This window comes from Salvelinus alpinus, chromosome 9 (assembly GCF_045679555.1).
Source record: "Salvelinus alpinus chromosome 9, SLU_Salpinus.1, whole genome shotgun sequence".
NCBI classification, from domain to species: Eukaryota; Metazoa; Chordata; class Actinopteri; order Salmoniformes; family Salmonidae; genus Salvelinus; species Salvelinus alpinus.
In genome coordinates, this window is record NC_092094.1 from 50640861 (window position 1) to 50658893 (window position 18033).

The window sequence follows — 18033 nt, forward strand, 5'->3', positions numbered from 1 at the left end:
TTGTAGGATTTTTAATGAATTTATTTGCAAATTATGGTGGAAAATAAGTATTTGGTCACCTACAAACAAGCAAGATTTCTGGCTCTCACAGACCTGTAACTTCTTCTTTAAGAGGCTCCTCTGTCCTCCACTCGTTACCTGTATTAATGGCACCTGTTTGAACTTGTTATCAGTATAAAAGACACCTGTCCACAACCTCAAACAGTCACACTCCAAACTCCACTATGGCCAAGACCAAAGAGCTGTCAAAGGACACCAGAAACAAAATTGTAGACCTGCACCAGGCTGGGAAGACTGAATCTGCAATAGGTAAGCAGCTTGGTTTGAAGAAATCAACTGTGGGAGCAATTATTAGGAAATGGAAGACATACAAGACCACTGATAATCTCCCTCGATCTGGGGCTCCACGCAAGATCTCACCCCGTGGGGTCAAAATGATCACAAGAACGGTGAGCAAAAATCCCAGAACCACACGGGGGAACCTAGTGAATGACCTGCAGAGAGCTGGGACCAAAGTAACAAAGCCTACCATCAGTAACACACTACGCCGCCAGGGACTCAAATCCTGCAGTGCCAGACGTGTCCCCCTGCTTAAGCCAGTACATGTCCAGGCCCGTCTGAAGTTTGCTAGAGAGCATTTGGATGATCCAGAAGAAGATTGGGAGAATGTCATATGGTCAGATGAAACCAAAATATAACTTTTTGGTAAAAACTCAACTCGCCGTGTTTGGAGGACAAAGAATGCTGAGTTGCATCCAAAGAACACCATACCTACTGTGAAGCATGGGGGTGGAAACATCATGCTTTGGGGCTATTTTTCTGCAAAGGGACCAGGACGACTGATCCGTGTAAAGGAAAGAATGAATGGGGCCATGTATCGTGAGATTTTGAGTGAAAACCTCCTTCCATCAGCAAGGGCATTGAAGATGAAACGTGGCTGGGTCTTTCAGCATGACAATGATCCCAAACACACCGCCCGGGCAACGAAGGAGTGGCTTCGTAAGAAGCATTTCAAGGTCCTGGAGTGGCCTAGCCAGTCTCCAGATCTCAACCCCATAGAAAATCTTTGGAGGGAGTTGAAAGTCCGTGTTGCCCAGCAACAGCCCCAAAACATCACTGCTCTAGAGATCTGCATGGAGGAATGGGCCAAAATACCAGCAACAGTGTTTGAAAACCTTGTGAAGACTTACAGAAAATGTTTGACCTTTGTCATTGCCAACAAAGGGTATATAACAAAGTATTGAGATTTTGTTATTGACCAAATACTTATTTTCCACCATAATTTGCAAATTAATTCATAAAAAATCCTACAATGTGATTTTCTGGATTTGTTTTTCTCATTTTGTCTGTCATAGTTGAAGTGTACCTATGATGAAAATTACAGGCCTCTCTCATCTTTTTAAGTGGGAGAACTTGCACAATTGGTGGCTGACTAAATACTTTTTTGCCCCACTGTATTGGGGATGATGACTTCTATGATCGCCATGGTTCCCCTCGGGCTGTTGCGACCTTTGGTGGGTGATAGACACTCGCTTGGACGCATTGCGGCACCTAAACTGGTCACTCCGGGTGTTCCTGTCTTGCCTACAGGCTCTGGCTCGGTGGAGGGACCAGCAGCATGGGTCAAGTTATATCCTGCAAGGTGATCACGACAGACGCATCCCCCCGAGGGTGGTGTATGCTATGCGAGGGCAGCACAATTTGGGGTTTGGGTGCAGCTCAATGCTGGGAAGGGAGCGTCATTGATCCTTTGTGGCTCGTGGAAATCATTCACCTTTTGTCCCAGGCGCAAGGGCAAGACGGAGATTTGGAATCTGGCCCCTGAAAGGTCCATTCTGATGGCAAGGGGTTTACCTCTGAACATTATTGCTACTATACAGTCCACAAGGGCACCCTCCATAAGAGAGTTGTATTGATATACAGTTGAAGTCTGAAGTTTACATACACCTTAGCCAAATACATTTAAACTCAGTTTTTCACAATTCCTGACATTTAATCCTAGTAAAAAGTCCCTGTCTTAGGTCAGTTAGTATCACCACTTTATTTTAAGAATGTGAAATGTCAGAATAATAGTAGAGAGAATTATTTCTTTCAGATTTTATTTCTTTCATCACATTCCCAGTGGGTCAGAAGTTTACATACACTCAATTAGTATTTGGTAGCATTGCATTTAAATTGTTTAACTTGGGTCAAACGTTTCGGGTAGCCTTCCACAAGACTGATGTCTTGAGATGTTGCTTCAATACATCCACATAATTCTTCTCCCTCATGCATGCCATCTATTTTGTGAAGTGCACCAGTCCCTCCTGCAGCAAAGCACCCCCACAACATGATGCTGCCACCCCAGTGCTTCACGGTTGGGATGGTATTCTTCGGCTTGCAAGCCTCCCCCTTTTTCCTCCAAACATAACGATGGTCATTATGACCAAATAGTTATATTTTTGTTTCATCAGACCAGAGGACATTTCTCCAAAAAGTACGATCTTTGTCCCCATGTGCAGTTGCAAACCGTAGTCTGGCTTTTTTTTAATGGCGGTTTTGGAGCCGTGGCTTCTTCCTTGCTGAGTGGCCTTTCAGGTTATGTCGATATAGGACTCGTTTTACTGTGGATATATACTTTTGTACCTGTTTCCTCCAGCATCTTCACAAGGTGCTTTGCTGTTGTTCTGGGATTGATTTGCACTTTTCGCACCAAAGTACATTCATCTCTAGGAGACAGAACGCGTCTCCTTCCTAAGCGGTATGACGGCTGCGTGGTCCCATGGTGTTTATACTTATGTACTATTGTTTGTACAGATGAACGTGGTACCTTCAGGCGTTTGGAAATTGCTCCCAAGGATGAACCAGACTTGTGGAGGTCTACAATTCTTTTTCTGAAGTCTTGGCTGATTTCTTTTGATTTTCCCATGATGTCAAGCAAAGAGGCACTGAGTTTGAAGGTAGGCCTTGAAATACATCCACAGGTACACCTCCAATTGACTCAAATTATGTCAATTAGCCTATCAGAAGCTTCTAAAGCTATGACATCATTTTCTGGAATTTTCCAAACTGTTTAAAGGCAGTCAACTTAATGTATGTAAACTTCTGACCCACTGGAATTGTGATACAGTGAATTATAAGTGAAATAATCTGTATGTATACAATTGTTGGAAAAATTACTTGTGTCATGCACAAAGTAGCTGTCCTAACCGACTTGCCAAAACTATAGTTTGTTAACAAGAAATTTGTGGAGTAGTTGAAAAATAAGTTATGATTCCAACCTAAGTGTATGTAAACTTCCGACTTCAACTGTAAATAGCGGGTGTTTACAGCGTGTCATTTGGGGGAAGTATTAGTGCCACTCCAGGGTTTTTAAAAGGGTGTGCGCCGTCTCAGGCCAGTTTCTAAACCTATTGCACCCACTTGAGATTTGACTTTGGAAGTGCTGTGTGAGGCCCCATTTGAATCAACAGACACTGCAACAGACACTGTGGATCCTCTCCTACAAGATTGCACTGCTCGTGGCTTTGGTCTTGACTAAACGTGTTGGAGATCTCCACGCGTTACCCGTTCACCCCTCTTGTAGAAAGTTGGGTTGTAACATCACTCTAAGGTGACGTTGTGTCCTAATGCAGCCTTAGTCATGACTATGTCCTACAGGTCTCTAGCTCTACCCTTTTCGCCTCAGTTTGCATCTGAGGAATAGTGGAGGTTACATGCCTTGTGTCTGGTATGAGTGTTATGCATGTACATTGAGTGGACCAGGGGTTGCGCAATACCCAGATACCACAGGTTGGCTTGGAACTCTGGGGGGGTCTGCCGTGGGCCATTTCATTTGACGTTGGCTTGGGGCTATCCCCATAGTGTTGTACAAAGTTGACAAAGGGAACGTACAGTTATGACTACAACTACTTTTCCCTGAAGGAGGGAAACGAGGTACACCTCTTCGGCCACGTGCCGCCCAGTTCTGGGCTTGGTGAAGAGCGGTACTGGATTGAAGGAATGAATCCGTGACTCTGGTTTATCGCCTGTGGAAGGTGGGGCCGACAGTTAGGCACGGTGTTCATTGGCCTTGTCAGGCGTGATTCTAATGTTCTTCAGTAGAGGACGCTAGCTCCCGGTAGCTGTATTGTACCTAGTTTCCCTCCTTCAGGGAACAGTAGTTATAGTCATAACTGTACATTTGTAAATGTGTGGTATGGGGGTTGGAGCCTTGATGTAGGTAAACCACAACAGTGTCCAACTTTCAGCTGTTGCAGATGCACCTCCCCCCGACATCACTCGTAGACTTTCTTCTGCAGTCGGTTGTGTTAGCATTACTGCTCGAACATACCCAGTGAGTTGACAACCACCAATATACAAATGTAGCTTTCTTAATCAGACAGAAAAACAGTGGCAGTTTATCAAAATTAGCTGGTTAACTTAATAATCCTGCTTTCTGGAATACCCTACAGGGAAATAGACAAGAAAATAACAGAACGATGACAGAGTTGGTGTTGAAGTTTTTTTTGTCAATTTAATTTTTTATTTTTTTATATATATATAAGGAAAAGCACAATTACTACAAATAACACTAATAGCGAATCACAGCCTACAAAGCAGATATTATGGATATTAAATGCTATAATACAAGATCTCATTCAAGTATTTTACATTTGTTTTTATTCTTTTTCCCCCCCTCATGACAAGCCTAGGATATTGTAATGGTAATGAACTATTCCAAAAAAATGTGTAGTTCATATACAGCTATTTTTTATTTATATGGCTTTATGGAATTTTGTCCTTTTTTCAGTCCCCAGACAACACTGCCATTCATTACCTCTGATTATTGACAAAACCAAAGTGGGTTACGTCCTCCCTTCCCCTCTTTCTCTCCAGTGTCCGGCCCAGTCCATCTGACACTAGGGGGCGCCATGCCTGGTGTCCTGCTGAGTTCATTGGAGCAGTTCCACCCACAGGGTTTGATGCACTATGCTAACAATTAGACTGGACCCCAAAGGACAGGTCTTACCTGTCCTCTATCCTGGTCTAGGACGAGTGAGGGGGGGCACACAGAGGTGACATTCACTGGGGGTGCATTAGGAAAGTAATTTGTCTTTAATTCCTCGAATAAAAACATTCTTGAGCGATTCAATCAATCATATAAGCCCACTCAATTGACTCACAGCTCCCTTGAGTTAAACCCACAAGACAGGGAAAAAAAGCTACAAAGAAAGTTAATTCTTGTGAAACTCAACTTTTTCAACAATGACCGTTAATGAAAATGTCCAATTGTCTTCATGTTTGTTTTAAATTTTAACACAGCGGAAATCCTGGAATTGATATTTAACTAAAGAGGACCATTACACTTTACACTGATCAATAACTAGTTAGGGGAAATATTTTGACTTTGGCTCATGATATGATTTGTGGAAAGTTTGAATTGCCGTGGCGTGAACACACTAGTGCTTCACATCATGCAATTTGTAAATGGAAATCATAAAAAATATTTTAAATCCTGCAAATTAGCTCCGATTTGAAAATGAACTTGTTCTGGAAACGTGTGATTTGTTGTTGCATTGAATGTCAGTTGACGACCGAATGAAAATGTCCCTTTATTTGTACTATACTATGTTCCCATTTCTGAAAGTCCAGAGGTTTCAACAAATGCATAGCAATACAGAGACATACCCACAGCATAGCAATACAGAGACATACCCACAGCATAGCAATACTGAGACATACCCACAGCATAGCAATACAGAGACATACCCACAGCATAGCAATACTGAGACATACCCACAGCATAGCAATACTGAGACATACCCACAGCATAGCAATACTGAGACATACCCACAGCATAGCAATACTGAGACATACCCACAGCATAGCAATACAGAGACATACCCACAGCATAGCAATACAGAGACATACCCACAGCATAGCAATACAGAGACATACCCACAGCATAGCAATACTGAGACATACCCACAGCATAGCAATACAGAGACATACCCACAGCATAGCAATACAGAGACATACCCACAGCATAGCAATACAGAGACATACCCACAGCATAGCAATACAGAGACATACCCACAGCATAGCAATACAGAGACATACCCACAGCATAGCAATACAGAGACATACCCACAGCATAGCAATACTGAGACATACCCACAGCATAGCAATACTGAGACATACCCACAGCATAGCAATACTGAGACATACCCACAGCATAGCAATATACTGAGACATACCCACAGCATAGCAATACTGAGACATACCCACAGCATAGCAATACTGAGACATACCCACAGCATAGGTAGAAACACAGCAAATAAAAAAGCATTATAATTTCAGCCCATTTAAAATAAAAAATAAAAAGTATGTACACATGTAAGGCGAATATATAAACAATAAAACAAGTAGCCGGGAGGTGCAAGTTATCTTCTGTCCAATTCACATGAGTGAAGAAAAAAAAAAAATCACTCATCTGTTTGATATCATCAGTCCTCTGTCGGATAAAGATGTTATCCACACTAGATTACTATAGTTTATATCTGACCGCATGTAGCTGTTCATGGGAATAGAACAGGTGGGTTGGGTTCAGGGGTCAGAAGGGAGACTGTCTGTCCATTGGTCGTACTCCTCCAGATGGACAGAGTAGAGCCTCTGGGGAAAGACATACGAGGGTGTGTGTGTGGAAGCGGTGGTGGGTTGCAATGTTATAGGCCATGCTAAGCTGCAGACTGAAACCCTGCCTTGTTCAGCCCTGGGAAGCAGGCCATTACCCCCCAAACATAACCCACCGCACATCTCCCCAAAGCAACCACCGCAGCACACCAGATCTACTGATAAACCTTCCCGCTCTTTTTTTCTTCTTCAAGTAATCCGGATTGGTGATTCCAGAGCCACAAATTGCAAACACACTGAGGGGTGGGCAAAGGGGGAGGCTTTATGACACTTGGAAGACAGTGTAGCAGGTTGCGTTGAAAACGGTTTGGCAGGGAGGGAGTCACTGAGTGGCCACTACTGTAGGTGGTGACCAATGTTGCATATTTGCAATTATCAATGCTGTACAATCGACATTACGGTGGCGGGGCACAAGTAAAGCAGAAAAAACATTAAAATAAGGCAACTTTCAATGATCTTGTTCATTTTTCATCATTTGGTTTGGTGTTCTTTCATCTATTTTTTTCTCCCTCTATTTTCTCTCTCGCGCAAAACAAGTTAAATATGTATTTTTCAAAGCATCATTTTCTAATCCACCAACTAGATGGTGTCAAGTGGAAAAGGGGGTTGGTCCATCAATAGAAAGGAATCACAAGGTTCGCAGTTGCCATCAAACGTCCTCAGAAACCATGTCCATTCCCCACATTGTAACCACGGGAAAGAATATATGCCAAGGTTTGCAAAATAAAATACTTTGTCCACTCCTTCAATAGTCATTCAGTTTCGTCTCTAATAAGTCAAAACCCTGGGTGTTTCAAACTAAATAAATCAAAATGGAAGAGCCTCGATTTATTCAAATCACAAGCCGTTCGTCAGAAAGTCATTCTCTCATTCTTGCGGCGCAGAAAATATTTAATGACGTTGAGTTGATCCAAGTGGCTGAGGGTTGTCTGGGGTTACTTTGGTGGCTGGGCGTCTGATGCGGTTGCCGAGGCCTGGGCTGCGGGTCGCTGGCTCTGGCTGCTGATTTTGGCATCCTCCCTGGTGGGGCCCTGGGCGAACGGGGCTGGGCTGAAGCCACTTTGGCTGTGGGGGCGGCTGGGGCCCTGGGAGGGGTGGCGGTGGCGACCGTCTCCGCTGGATGAGTGTCTCTTGCGGCCTCCCTCCTCCATTGGGGGCTGCAATGAAGGAAAATGGTGAGGTGTGGGATTAACTGGGACTCTACAGACGTTCTAAAAGGGCAATTCAACGTTAACGGAATTACACCGAGTCAGATTTTTCACTTTAAAATCTATGCTAAACAAAAAACATTGATTTTAAAGTTTAACAAAGCAATAAACTCTATGCACAAGGACTACTTTGAACATTTCACAGAAACACATTTACTGGATGAACTGTGCAGATGCAGTGTGGTAACAGAATTGCGGTAAAATCTCCCTCAGTTTTCACGTGACCACATTTTTTCAAAACTTTGTTAAGTATCTGCTTCGAAATAAGATTCAAAAGATGTCTGCGGAAAGAATGGGGTGTCAGCTATGACATACAAATCAAAATGTACTTTTCACATGCTTCGTAAACAAGAGGTGTAGACTACCAGTGAAATCATTTCTTCCCAACAACGGAGAGAAAAATAATACCATGGCTATACACGGGGTACCAGTACCGACTCTGTGCAAGTGTACGAGGTAATTGACGTAGATACAGTGCATTCGGAAAGTATTCAGACCCGTTTGTTATGTTGCAGCATTATTCTTAAATGGATTAAATAAAAATCCTCAATCTACACAAAGTACCCTATAATGACATTTAAAAAAAAAAAAAAATTATTCAAAGTTAAAAAGCAGAAATACCTTCTTTACAAAAGTATTCAGGCCCTTTGCTCGAAATTGAGCTCAGGTGAATCCTGTTTCCATTCACAATCCTTGAGATGTTTCTCCTTGATTGGAGTCCACCTGTGGTAAATTCAATTGATTGGACATGATTTGGAAAGGCATACACCTGTCTATGTAAGGTCCCACAGTTGACAGTGCATGTCAGAGCAAAACCCAAGCCATGAGGTTGAAGGAATTGTCTGCAGAGTTCCGGGACAGGATTGTGTCGAGTCACAGATCTGGGGAAGGGCACACATTTTTTTGGGCAGCATTGAAGGTCCCCAAAAACACAGTAGCCTCCATCATTCTTAAATGTAAGAAGTTTAAAACCACCAAGCCTCTTCCTAGAGCTGGCTTCCTGGCCAAACTGAGCAATCGGGGGAGAAGGGCCTTGGTCAGGGAGGTGGCCAAGAACCCAATGGTCACTCTGACAGAGCTCCAGAGTTCCTCTGTGGAGACAGGAGAACTTTACAGAAGGACAACAATCTCTGCAGCACTCCACAAAATCAGGCCTTTCTGGTAGATTGGCCAGACAGAAGCCACTCCTCAGTAAAAAGGCACATGTCAGCCCGCTTGGAGTTTGCCAAAAGGTACCTAAAGGACTCTCAAAACATTAGAAAAAATATTCTGGTCTGATGAAATCAAGATTGAGCTCTTTGACCTGTATGCCAAGCATCACGACTGGAGGAAACCTGGCACCATCCAGCATGGTGGTGGCAGCATCATGCTGTGGGGATGTTTTTCAGCGACAGGGACTGGGATACTAGTCAGGATTGAGGCAAAGATGAACGGAGCAAATTACAGAGAGATCCTTGATGAAAACCTGCTCCAGAGCGCTCATGACCTCAGACCGGGGCGAAGGTTCACCTTCCAACAGGACAACGACCCTAAGTACACAGCCAAGACAATGCAGGAGAGAGGCTTCGGGACAAGTCTCTGAATGTTCTTGAGTGGCCCAGTCAGAGCCCGGACTTGAACCCAATTATACATCTCTGGTGAGACCTGAAAATAGCTGTGCAGCGACGCTCCCCATCCAACCTGACAGAGCTTGAGAGGATCTGCAGAGAAGAATGGGAGAAACTCCCCAAATACAAGTGTGCCAAGCTTGTAGTGTCATACCCAAGAATACTCGAGGCTGTAACCGCTGCCAAAGGTGCTTCAACAAAATACTAAGTAAAGGGTCTGAATACTTATGTAAATGTGAAGAAAAAAAAATTTGTGCAAAAATTTCTAAAACCCATTTTTTTCTTTGTCATTGAGGGGGGGGGGGAAATTTAATCAATTGAGGCTGTTTTAATGAATAAGGCTGTAACGTTAACAAAATGTGGAAAAAGTCAAGAGGTCTGAATACACTGTATGTACACTACTAGTCAAAAGTATTAGAACACCTACTCATTCAAGTTTTTGGGGGGTTCCATCCGCAGTGTCTGTGAGATGTGGTGTGGATGAACGGATGATCTCCGCAAGTATATTTCCCATCGTAAAGCATGGAGGAGGTGGTGTTATGGTGCTTTGCTGGTGACACTGTCAGTGATTTAATTAGAATTCAAAGCACACTTAACCAGCATGGCTAACACAGCATTCTGCACCGATATGCAATCCCATCTGGTTTGGGCTTAGTGGGACTATCATTTGTCTTTCAACAGGACAATGACCCAACACACCTCCAGGCTATGCAAGGGATATTTTACCAAGAAGGAGAGTGATGGAGTGCTGCATCAGATGACCTGGTCTCCACAATCCCCCGACCTCAACCAAATTGAGATGGTTTGGGATGAGTCGGACCGCAGAGTGAAGGAAAAGCAGCCAACAAGTGCTCAGCATATGTGGGAACTCCTTCAAGACTGTTGGAAAAGCATTCCAGGTGAAGCTGGTTGAGAGAATGCCAAGAGTGTGCAAAGCTGTCATCAAGGCAAAGGGTGGCTATTTGAAGAATCTCAAATATAAAATATATTTTGATTTGTGTAACACCTTTTTGGTTACTACATGATTCCATATGTGTTGTTTTGATGTTTTCACCATTATTCTACAATGTAGAATAAAATAAAACCCCTTGAATCAGTAGGTGTTCTAAAACCTTTGACTGGTAGTGTACATATGGGTAGGGGTAAAGTGACTAGGCAACAGGATAGATAATAAGCAGTAGCAGCAGCATATGTGATGAGTCAAGAGTTAGTGGAAAAGGGGGTCAATGCATATAGTTCGGGTAGCAATTTGGTCAACTATTTAGCAGTATTATGACACCTTGAATTTGAACATTTTTATTTTGGTTATTGAACTACAGTAGGTGAAGTGTATTTACATCCGGTAACAGAATTATGGTAACGGGTTTACATAACGGGTCCCTGATCTGTACTATACAAAAATGCAAATTATGGCAATGAATATCACTCTATTTGTGGTGATGTATCCTGAATAGGAACACAAAAAGGTAGAAATATGCAATATCCTTCTTTTGCATATTTGGTTATTCATCAATACACTGGCTGTTATTGTAATGAGCTCTGCCACTAAACAAGACCACATTTGGTTGGTCCGGACAAGGCCAAATCTTAAACAATCAGACATCTACGTTTCACAAATTTGGCCATATTAGTAAAGCACAGTAATGCACAGTAGATATATTCAGTACAAGACAGTACATTACTGTACTCTATGAACGTGTGCTGTACTTAACTCTACTTTTCTATACGGCTGTACTGCGCTCTACTGTACTGTCCAAACTTGTGAAACATCGATGTTTATGGACTGACCAAAATTCAACAACTTTTCAAAGTCAATGGACGTCCGGTGTCGGTGCTCAGTTGGTGAGGATGCTTGCTACAGTAAATGGAAACAGAGTAGGTGGTAGGTGTCATTGAGCCGCGAGAGCTGACATTAACTGGAGAGAGAGAAAGAGGAGAGAGAGGGAGGGGTTGTTCACAGTCTTGTTTTGACCAACACACGACAGAAAGAGAGAAACATAACAGTATGCGAGTAGAAGGGAGGACAATAGCAGGTGACCCAACTGTGGTTTGTGACTAGTAGGATTCCCAATTGTAGCTAATTCACTTGCAGTAATTCTGTTACAGATTTGGTAACAGAATAACGAGTTTTAATCACTTAATAATTCATACACTTGATGTCAGTAAAAACACTAACTAATTGTTAGGTCAACCTTTACTTGTTACTTCTGTGAACATTCATTATCCTCCCTCATGAGGGAGAGAAATGTGAAAATATCTTAAATATATATGTGGGTTTTTGGTAACGGAATTACAAGGCACAGGGCAATGTTTCCTAATCTTACAGAAGGCAAATCATTTATCCAAAACGAAATATAAGTGTTGAAATTACTTCAACATGATTGTGTCTTTGATCCCTTTTCCATTGGTTTGACCAGAATGCAAAGCCTTTGCTTATTCCACATTGTTAGGATGGAATATGGTTTAAAAAATGTATATATGCCTTCATTTCTCAATTATATAGACTCTTGGCTTTCATTTGACATGCTCCTATGAACTTCACATGTTGGTGCTCATGGGTCCTTTTACATGGAAATGCCCCTTACAGGTCGTTCTGTAACAAAGTCTGTCTCAAATGGCACCCTATTCCCTATATAGTGCACTACTTTGACCAGAGCCCTATGTGCCCTGCTCAAAAGTAGTGCACTATGTAAGGAACAGGGTGCCATTTGCGATGCAACCAAAGAGTACAGGGTGAACAGGGCAGGCCTGTTCTTTGTTAAAGGGATACTGAGAGAAGTGTGTATTTTTATTTCTCGGCGTGCAGTTTGGAGATTGAAGTTAGCATATTGTTAGCTTAGCTGAAAGTCGCCAGCTCCTCTCAAAAGCAGAGGTAAAAACCGTGTGGTTGGTCATTTACAGTCTTATAAAGCTGATGGTAATCAAATCAAATGTTATTTCGTCACATGCGCCGAATACAACAGGTATACAAATACAACCTTAGAGTGAAATGCTTACTTTACAAGCCCTTAACCAACAACGCAGTTCAAAGAAATAAGTGTTATATCGATGTTATAAAATTGTTAATTTCACTGATAATCATAACAAATGGAATTCTATCCACTTCCTCATTCTTTCCCCGTTATCGCATAAATATTTATAGAGGTCGCAACGTTTTCACCTGTCCCATTATGGCTTCTGAGCGCACGGGCAGCACCCTTGACAAATAACCCATGGGGGTGGCAGGTAGCCTGGCAGTTAGGATCGTTGGGCCAGTAACCGAAAGGTTGCTGGATCGAATCCCCGAGCCGACAAGGTGAAAATCTATTCTGCCCTTGAGCAAGGCAATTACACTTAATTGCTCCAGGGTCGCCCTCAATAATGGCTGAAATTCTCCAAAGGTGTCTCAGAGGGAGTGGGATTTGCCAAAAAATACGTTTCCATTTCACACCCAACACTTGTACAGTTTACCACCTTGTACATACATTGAAACAGGACTATATAAGCACCACCTAACTATTCTATTATTAAATACAACTTTGATATTAGGTATGTCTTAACGTTTAAACAGCAAAGAATACATCTAAAAATGACGTGAATTCACAATTCAGATATTTTCCTGCGTATGACCGCTAGGGGGCAATGCAGTTCAATCTACCGCTGACCTGGCTACCTACCAGACGGTCGTCACCATTTACTACAGCAACAAAGTCACGAAGCCTGCAAATTTCTACAATTGATCTTCTTAAAATGTGATTTTAAACCTAATGTTAACCTTACGCATAACCCTAAATGAAGACCAAAAACACATTTTTGTTTTCATGTGAATTTACGATATATCCAATTTGAACTTTGTGGCTGTGCTATCTAGTGGAAACACTACAACAATGGTAGTTAATGCCATTTTAGGTTCTCTGCTGTGTGCCTCGCCATGTTCTCAGTTGTCAGTAGTGACGGGACTTCATTGTAGGCCTACTTGCATAACAATCATTGTACTATTTCATGTCATCTTGTGGTCTGCTTCTAGACATGCCATTAGGGCAACATTGAAGCCGACATCCTCGACCATTGACAAATGGTGCATATCAACTGCAATCATTTCTATAAACAGCGCTGTGATTTTCCCACTCTATTCCTTATCGCAATGCTGCCAGCAACCGGTTGAGTCTCAAGGTGCCTCCCTTTCAGCATTGCACCTGTACTGTCACTGATGCTTATTTCCACCTCGCTAAGTTCACATTTCACAACCTTCTCATTTAACTTCTTAAAGTATTGGCGTACAGGACCTCGCTGCCGCCACTTCCCTGTCTCACTCTGCCATTTTTTGTCAACGGTAAATGAGGATGACGTGCGGAACGCTTTATATCCGTGGCAAATCATTTTAAAGATACCCATCTCCTCCTACTAACTTTGCAGCATCGTTGCATTAGGTGTTGGTTTAATTTAACATGTCCCCTTTATGATGATGATTGGGACCTGTTAGTGGTGGTTGTAATAACTGCACTGTGATTTTAGTTGTCAACAACAACAAAAAGTTAGGGATTTTTTTCTAAATCTTAATGGTCCCAATTTTGTTTAAACGTCACACCCCTACTCTAAACATCTCTATGCAACAGGGATTCTTTTAATGTTAACAAACCCACTTTCTCAGTACTTCCACCCTACAAAAGCTTGACGAAGCATGATAGCCCTCACGTAGCCAGCAGTGAAAAAGTTGTAGTAAAGGTGTCTAAACGTGTACTTTGACAGGTTTCACTAGTAGTAAAAAAATAGAAGAGAACATGTAACTGACAGGTTTCACGAGTAGTAAAAAGTAGAAGAGAACATGTAACTTTGACAGGTTTCACGAGTAGTAAAAAGTAGAAGAGAACATGTAACTGACAGGTTTCACTAGTAGTAAAAAGTAGAAGAGAACATGTAACTGACAGGTTTCACTAGTAGTAAAAAGTAGAAGAGAACATGTAACTTTGACAGGTTTCACTAGTAGTAAAAAGTAGAAGAGAACATGTAACTGACAGGTTTCACTAGTAGTAAAAAGTAGAAGAGAACATGTAACTTTGACAGGTTTCACTAGTAGTAAAAAGTAGAAGAGAACATGTAACTTTCTTTGACAGGTTTCACTAGTCGTAAAAAGTAGAAGAGAACATGTAACTTTCTTTGACAGGTTTCCCTACTTACATCGATTCTGAAATCCTCGAGACGCTTAAACTTGCTCAAGCACTCCTGCAGCTTGGGGTCGATCCCCATGTTCTTGTTTTTGGAGTATTTAAGAAATGCCCAAAACTTCTCAAGTCCATACAGCTGGCCTGTGGGAGATGGGGACACAGAGACAGGCAGGTGTTAGGGAGAAGTCTAAGCCTACGTCCCAAATAGCACCCTATTCCCTATCTAAGGCTCTGGTCAAAAGTAGTGCACTATATGGGGAATATGGTTCCATTTGGTACACAGAATGTACTCATTGTGGAGGAACAGTAGTAACCAAATCGAGAGTTACTGCGCTGTGTGAATGTGTATGGTTGAGGTTCCTTCCGTAGGTGATGCATCTCACCAGCTTCGTAGTCTTTCATGGTCTCCTCCTGGAAGTCCTTGAAAATGTTTGGCCTGAATTTCCTTTCCAGTCCGTAACTGTAGTACCTGAACAGGCACTCCAAACCGTACCTGCAATACAGACAACAGGTATTAATCAGCTGTGTGTGGTGATCGAGCAGACTAAACAAACACCCATTTACTAACACTGGTAGTGGTACTCGAATTTGGTACTGTAATTTTCTATTCACCCTGACTGTCTAGCTTTTATTTTGGTGATTGTTAGTTCTTAAAGATTATAAACTCAGCAAAAAAAAGATACATCCCTTTTCAGGACCATGTCTTTCAAAGATCATTCGTAAAAATCCAAATAACTTCACAGATTTTCATTGTAAATGGTTTGAACACTGTTTTCCATGCTTGTTGAATGAACCATAAACAATTAATGAACATGCACCTGTGGAACGGTCGTTAAGACACTAACAGCTTACAGACGGTAGGCAATTAAGGTCACAGTTATGAAAACTTAGGACACTAAAAAGGCCTGCTCATCTTCGTGAACATGCCTTAGGCATGCTGCAAGGAGGCATGAGGACTGCAGATGTGGCCGGGGCAATAAATTGCAATGTCCGTACTGTGAGACGCCTAAGACAGCGCTACAGAGAGACAGGACGGAAAGCTGATTGTCCTCGCAGTGGCAGACCACGTGTAACACCTGCACAGGATCGGTACATCCGAATATCACACCAGAGGGACAGGTACAGGATGGCAACAACAACTGCCCGAGTTACACCAGGAATGCACAATCCCTCCATCAGTGCTCAGACTGTCCGCAATAGGCTGAGAGAGGCTGGACTGAGGGCTTGTAGGCCTGTTGTAAGGCAGGTCCTCACCAGACAACACCGGCAACAATGTTGCCTATGGGCACAAACCCACCGTCGCTGGACCAGACAGGACTGGTAAAAAGTGCTCTTCACTGACGAGTCGCAGTTTTGTCTCACCAGAGGTGATGGTCGGATTCGCATTTATCGTTGAAGGAATGAGCGTTGCACCGAGGACTGTACTCTGGAGCGGGATCGATTTGGAGGTGGAGGGTCGTCATGGTCTGGGGCGGTGTGTCACAGCATCATCGGACTGAGCTTGTCGTCATTGCAGGTAATCTCAACGCTGTGCGTTACAGGGAAGACATCCTCCTTCCTCATGTGGTAACCTTCCTGCAGGCTCATCCTGACATGACCCTCCAGCATGACAATGCCACTAGCCATACTGCTCGTTCTGTGCGTGATTTCCTGCAAGACAGGAATGTCAGTGACCTGCCATGGCCAGCGAAGAGCCCGGATCTCAATCCCATTGAGCACGTCTGGGACCTGTTGAATCGGAGGGTGAGGGCTAGGGCCATCCCCCCTAAAATGTCTGAGAACTTGCAGGTGCCTTGGTGGAAGAGGGGGGGTAACATCTCACAGAAAGAACTGGAAATCTGGTGCAGTCCATGAGGAGCTGCACTGCAGTACTTAATGCAGCACACCAGATACTGACTGTTACTTTTTATTTTGACCCCCGCTTTGTTCAGGGACACAATATTCCATTTCTGTTAGCCACATGTCTGTGGAACTTGTTCAGTTGTTGAATCTTGTTATGTTCATACAAATATTTACATGTTAAGTTTACTGAAAATAAATGCAGTTGACAGTGAGAAGACTTTTCTTTTTTTGCTGAGTCTATTATGAAAAAAATACACTGAACAAAAATATAAATGCACCGATTTTACTGAGTTACAATTAAATAAGGAAATCAGTCAATTGAAATACATTCATTAGGCCCTGATCTATGGATTTCACATGACTGGGAATACAGATATGCACCTGTTGGTCACAGATACCTTAAAAAAAAAGATGGGGGCATGGATACATATTTATTTTTTATTTTTTTAAGTCAGTATCTGGTGTGACCACCATTTGCCTAATGCAGCACGACACATTTCCTTTGCATAGAGTTGATCAGGCTGTTAATTGTGGCCTGTGGAATGTTGTCCCACTCTTCAATGGCTGTGCATAGTTGCTGGATATTGTCGGGAACTGGAACATGCTGTCGTACATGTCGGTCCAGAGCATCCCAAACATGCTCAATGGGTGATCTTGTCACGGTATCTCTGTGCATTAAAATTATCAATAAAATGTCATTGTTTTCGTCTGCCCATACCATAACCCCACCACCACCATGGGGCACTCTGTTCACAACGTTGACATCAGGAAACTGCTCACCCACACGACACCATACACACTGCCTGCCGGTAGAGTTGAAACCGGGATTCATCCGGGAAGAGCACACTTCTCCAGCAAGCCAGTGGCCATCGAAGGTGAGCATTTTCCCACTGAAGTCGGTTATGATGCCCAACTGCAGTCTGGTCAAGACCCCGGTGAGTTTGACGAGCACGCAGATAAGCTTGGACAGAAATTCTTTGGTAGTGCAAACCCAAAGTTTCATCAGCTGTCCGAGTGGCAGGTCTCAGACGATCCCGCAGGTGAAGAAGCCAGCTGTGGTTGAGGCTGGTTGGACGTACTGCCAAATTCTCGAAAACATTGGAGGTGGCTTATAGTAGAGAAATGAACATTAAAGTCTCCGGCAACAGCTGTGGTGAACATTCCTGCAGTCAGCATGCCAATAGCACGCTCCCTCAAAACTTGAGACATCTATGGCAATGTGTTGTGTGACAAAACTGCACATTTTAGAGTGACCTTTTGTTTTATTGATCATGCTGTTTAAATCAGCTTTTCGATATGCCACACCTTTCAGATGGATGGATTATCTTGACAAAGGAGAAACGCTCACTAAACAGGGATGTACACAACATTTGAGAGAAATAATGTTTTGGGCATATGGAAAATGTCTGGGTTCTTTTATTTCAGCTCATGAAAAATGGGACCAACACTTTACATGTTGCCTTTATATTGTAGTTCAGTAGGTCCATTATCTTTTCTACATACTTTATATCTGGTTTTAGTTGTTTAAGCTTACACAAAAAGGTTTTTTCTTTTTTCAGAAAAATTATTTTGTACACC

At 42.7% G+C, this 18033-nt stretch overlaps 1 protein-coding gene across 14 annotated transcripts in view; it reads right to left on the minus strand.

Moving 5' to 3' along the window:
- Positions 1 to 4475: 4475 nt before the first annotated feature.
- Positions 4476 to 18033, minus strand: part of LOC139530302 (la-related protein 1-like) — an 87812-nt gene continuing 74254 nt past the window's right edge. For 5 of the 14 annotated variants that reach the window (XM_071326576.1, XM_071326570.1, XM_071326571.1 and 2 more), the window contains 3 exons: positions 14997 to 15106; positions 14623 to 14754; positions 4476 to 7811 (listed from right to left, as the gene is read on the minus strand). In XM_071326576.1, coding sequence (XP_071182677.1) covers positions 7546 to 7811; positions 14623 to 14754; positions 14997 to 15106 — 508 coding nt within the window. In that variant the 3' untranslated portion in view covers positions 4476 to 7545. Of the gene's footprint in view, positions 7812 to 8456; positions 11386 to 14622; positions 14755 to 14996; positions 15107 to 18033 lie in introns of those variants that run through there. The other 9 variants (XM_071326573.1, XM_071326574.1, XM_071326572.1 and 6 more) reach the window with 6 other exon arrangements.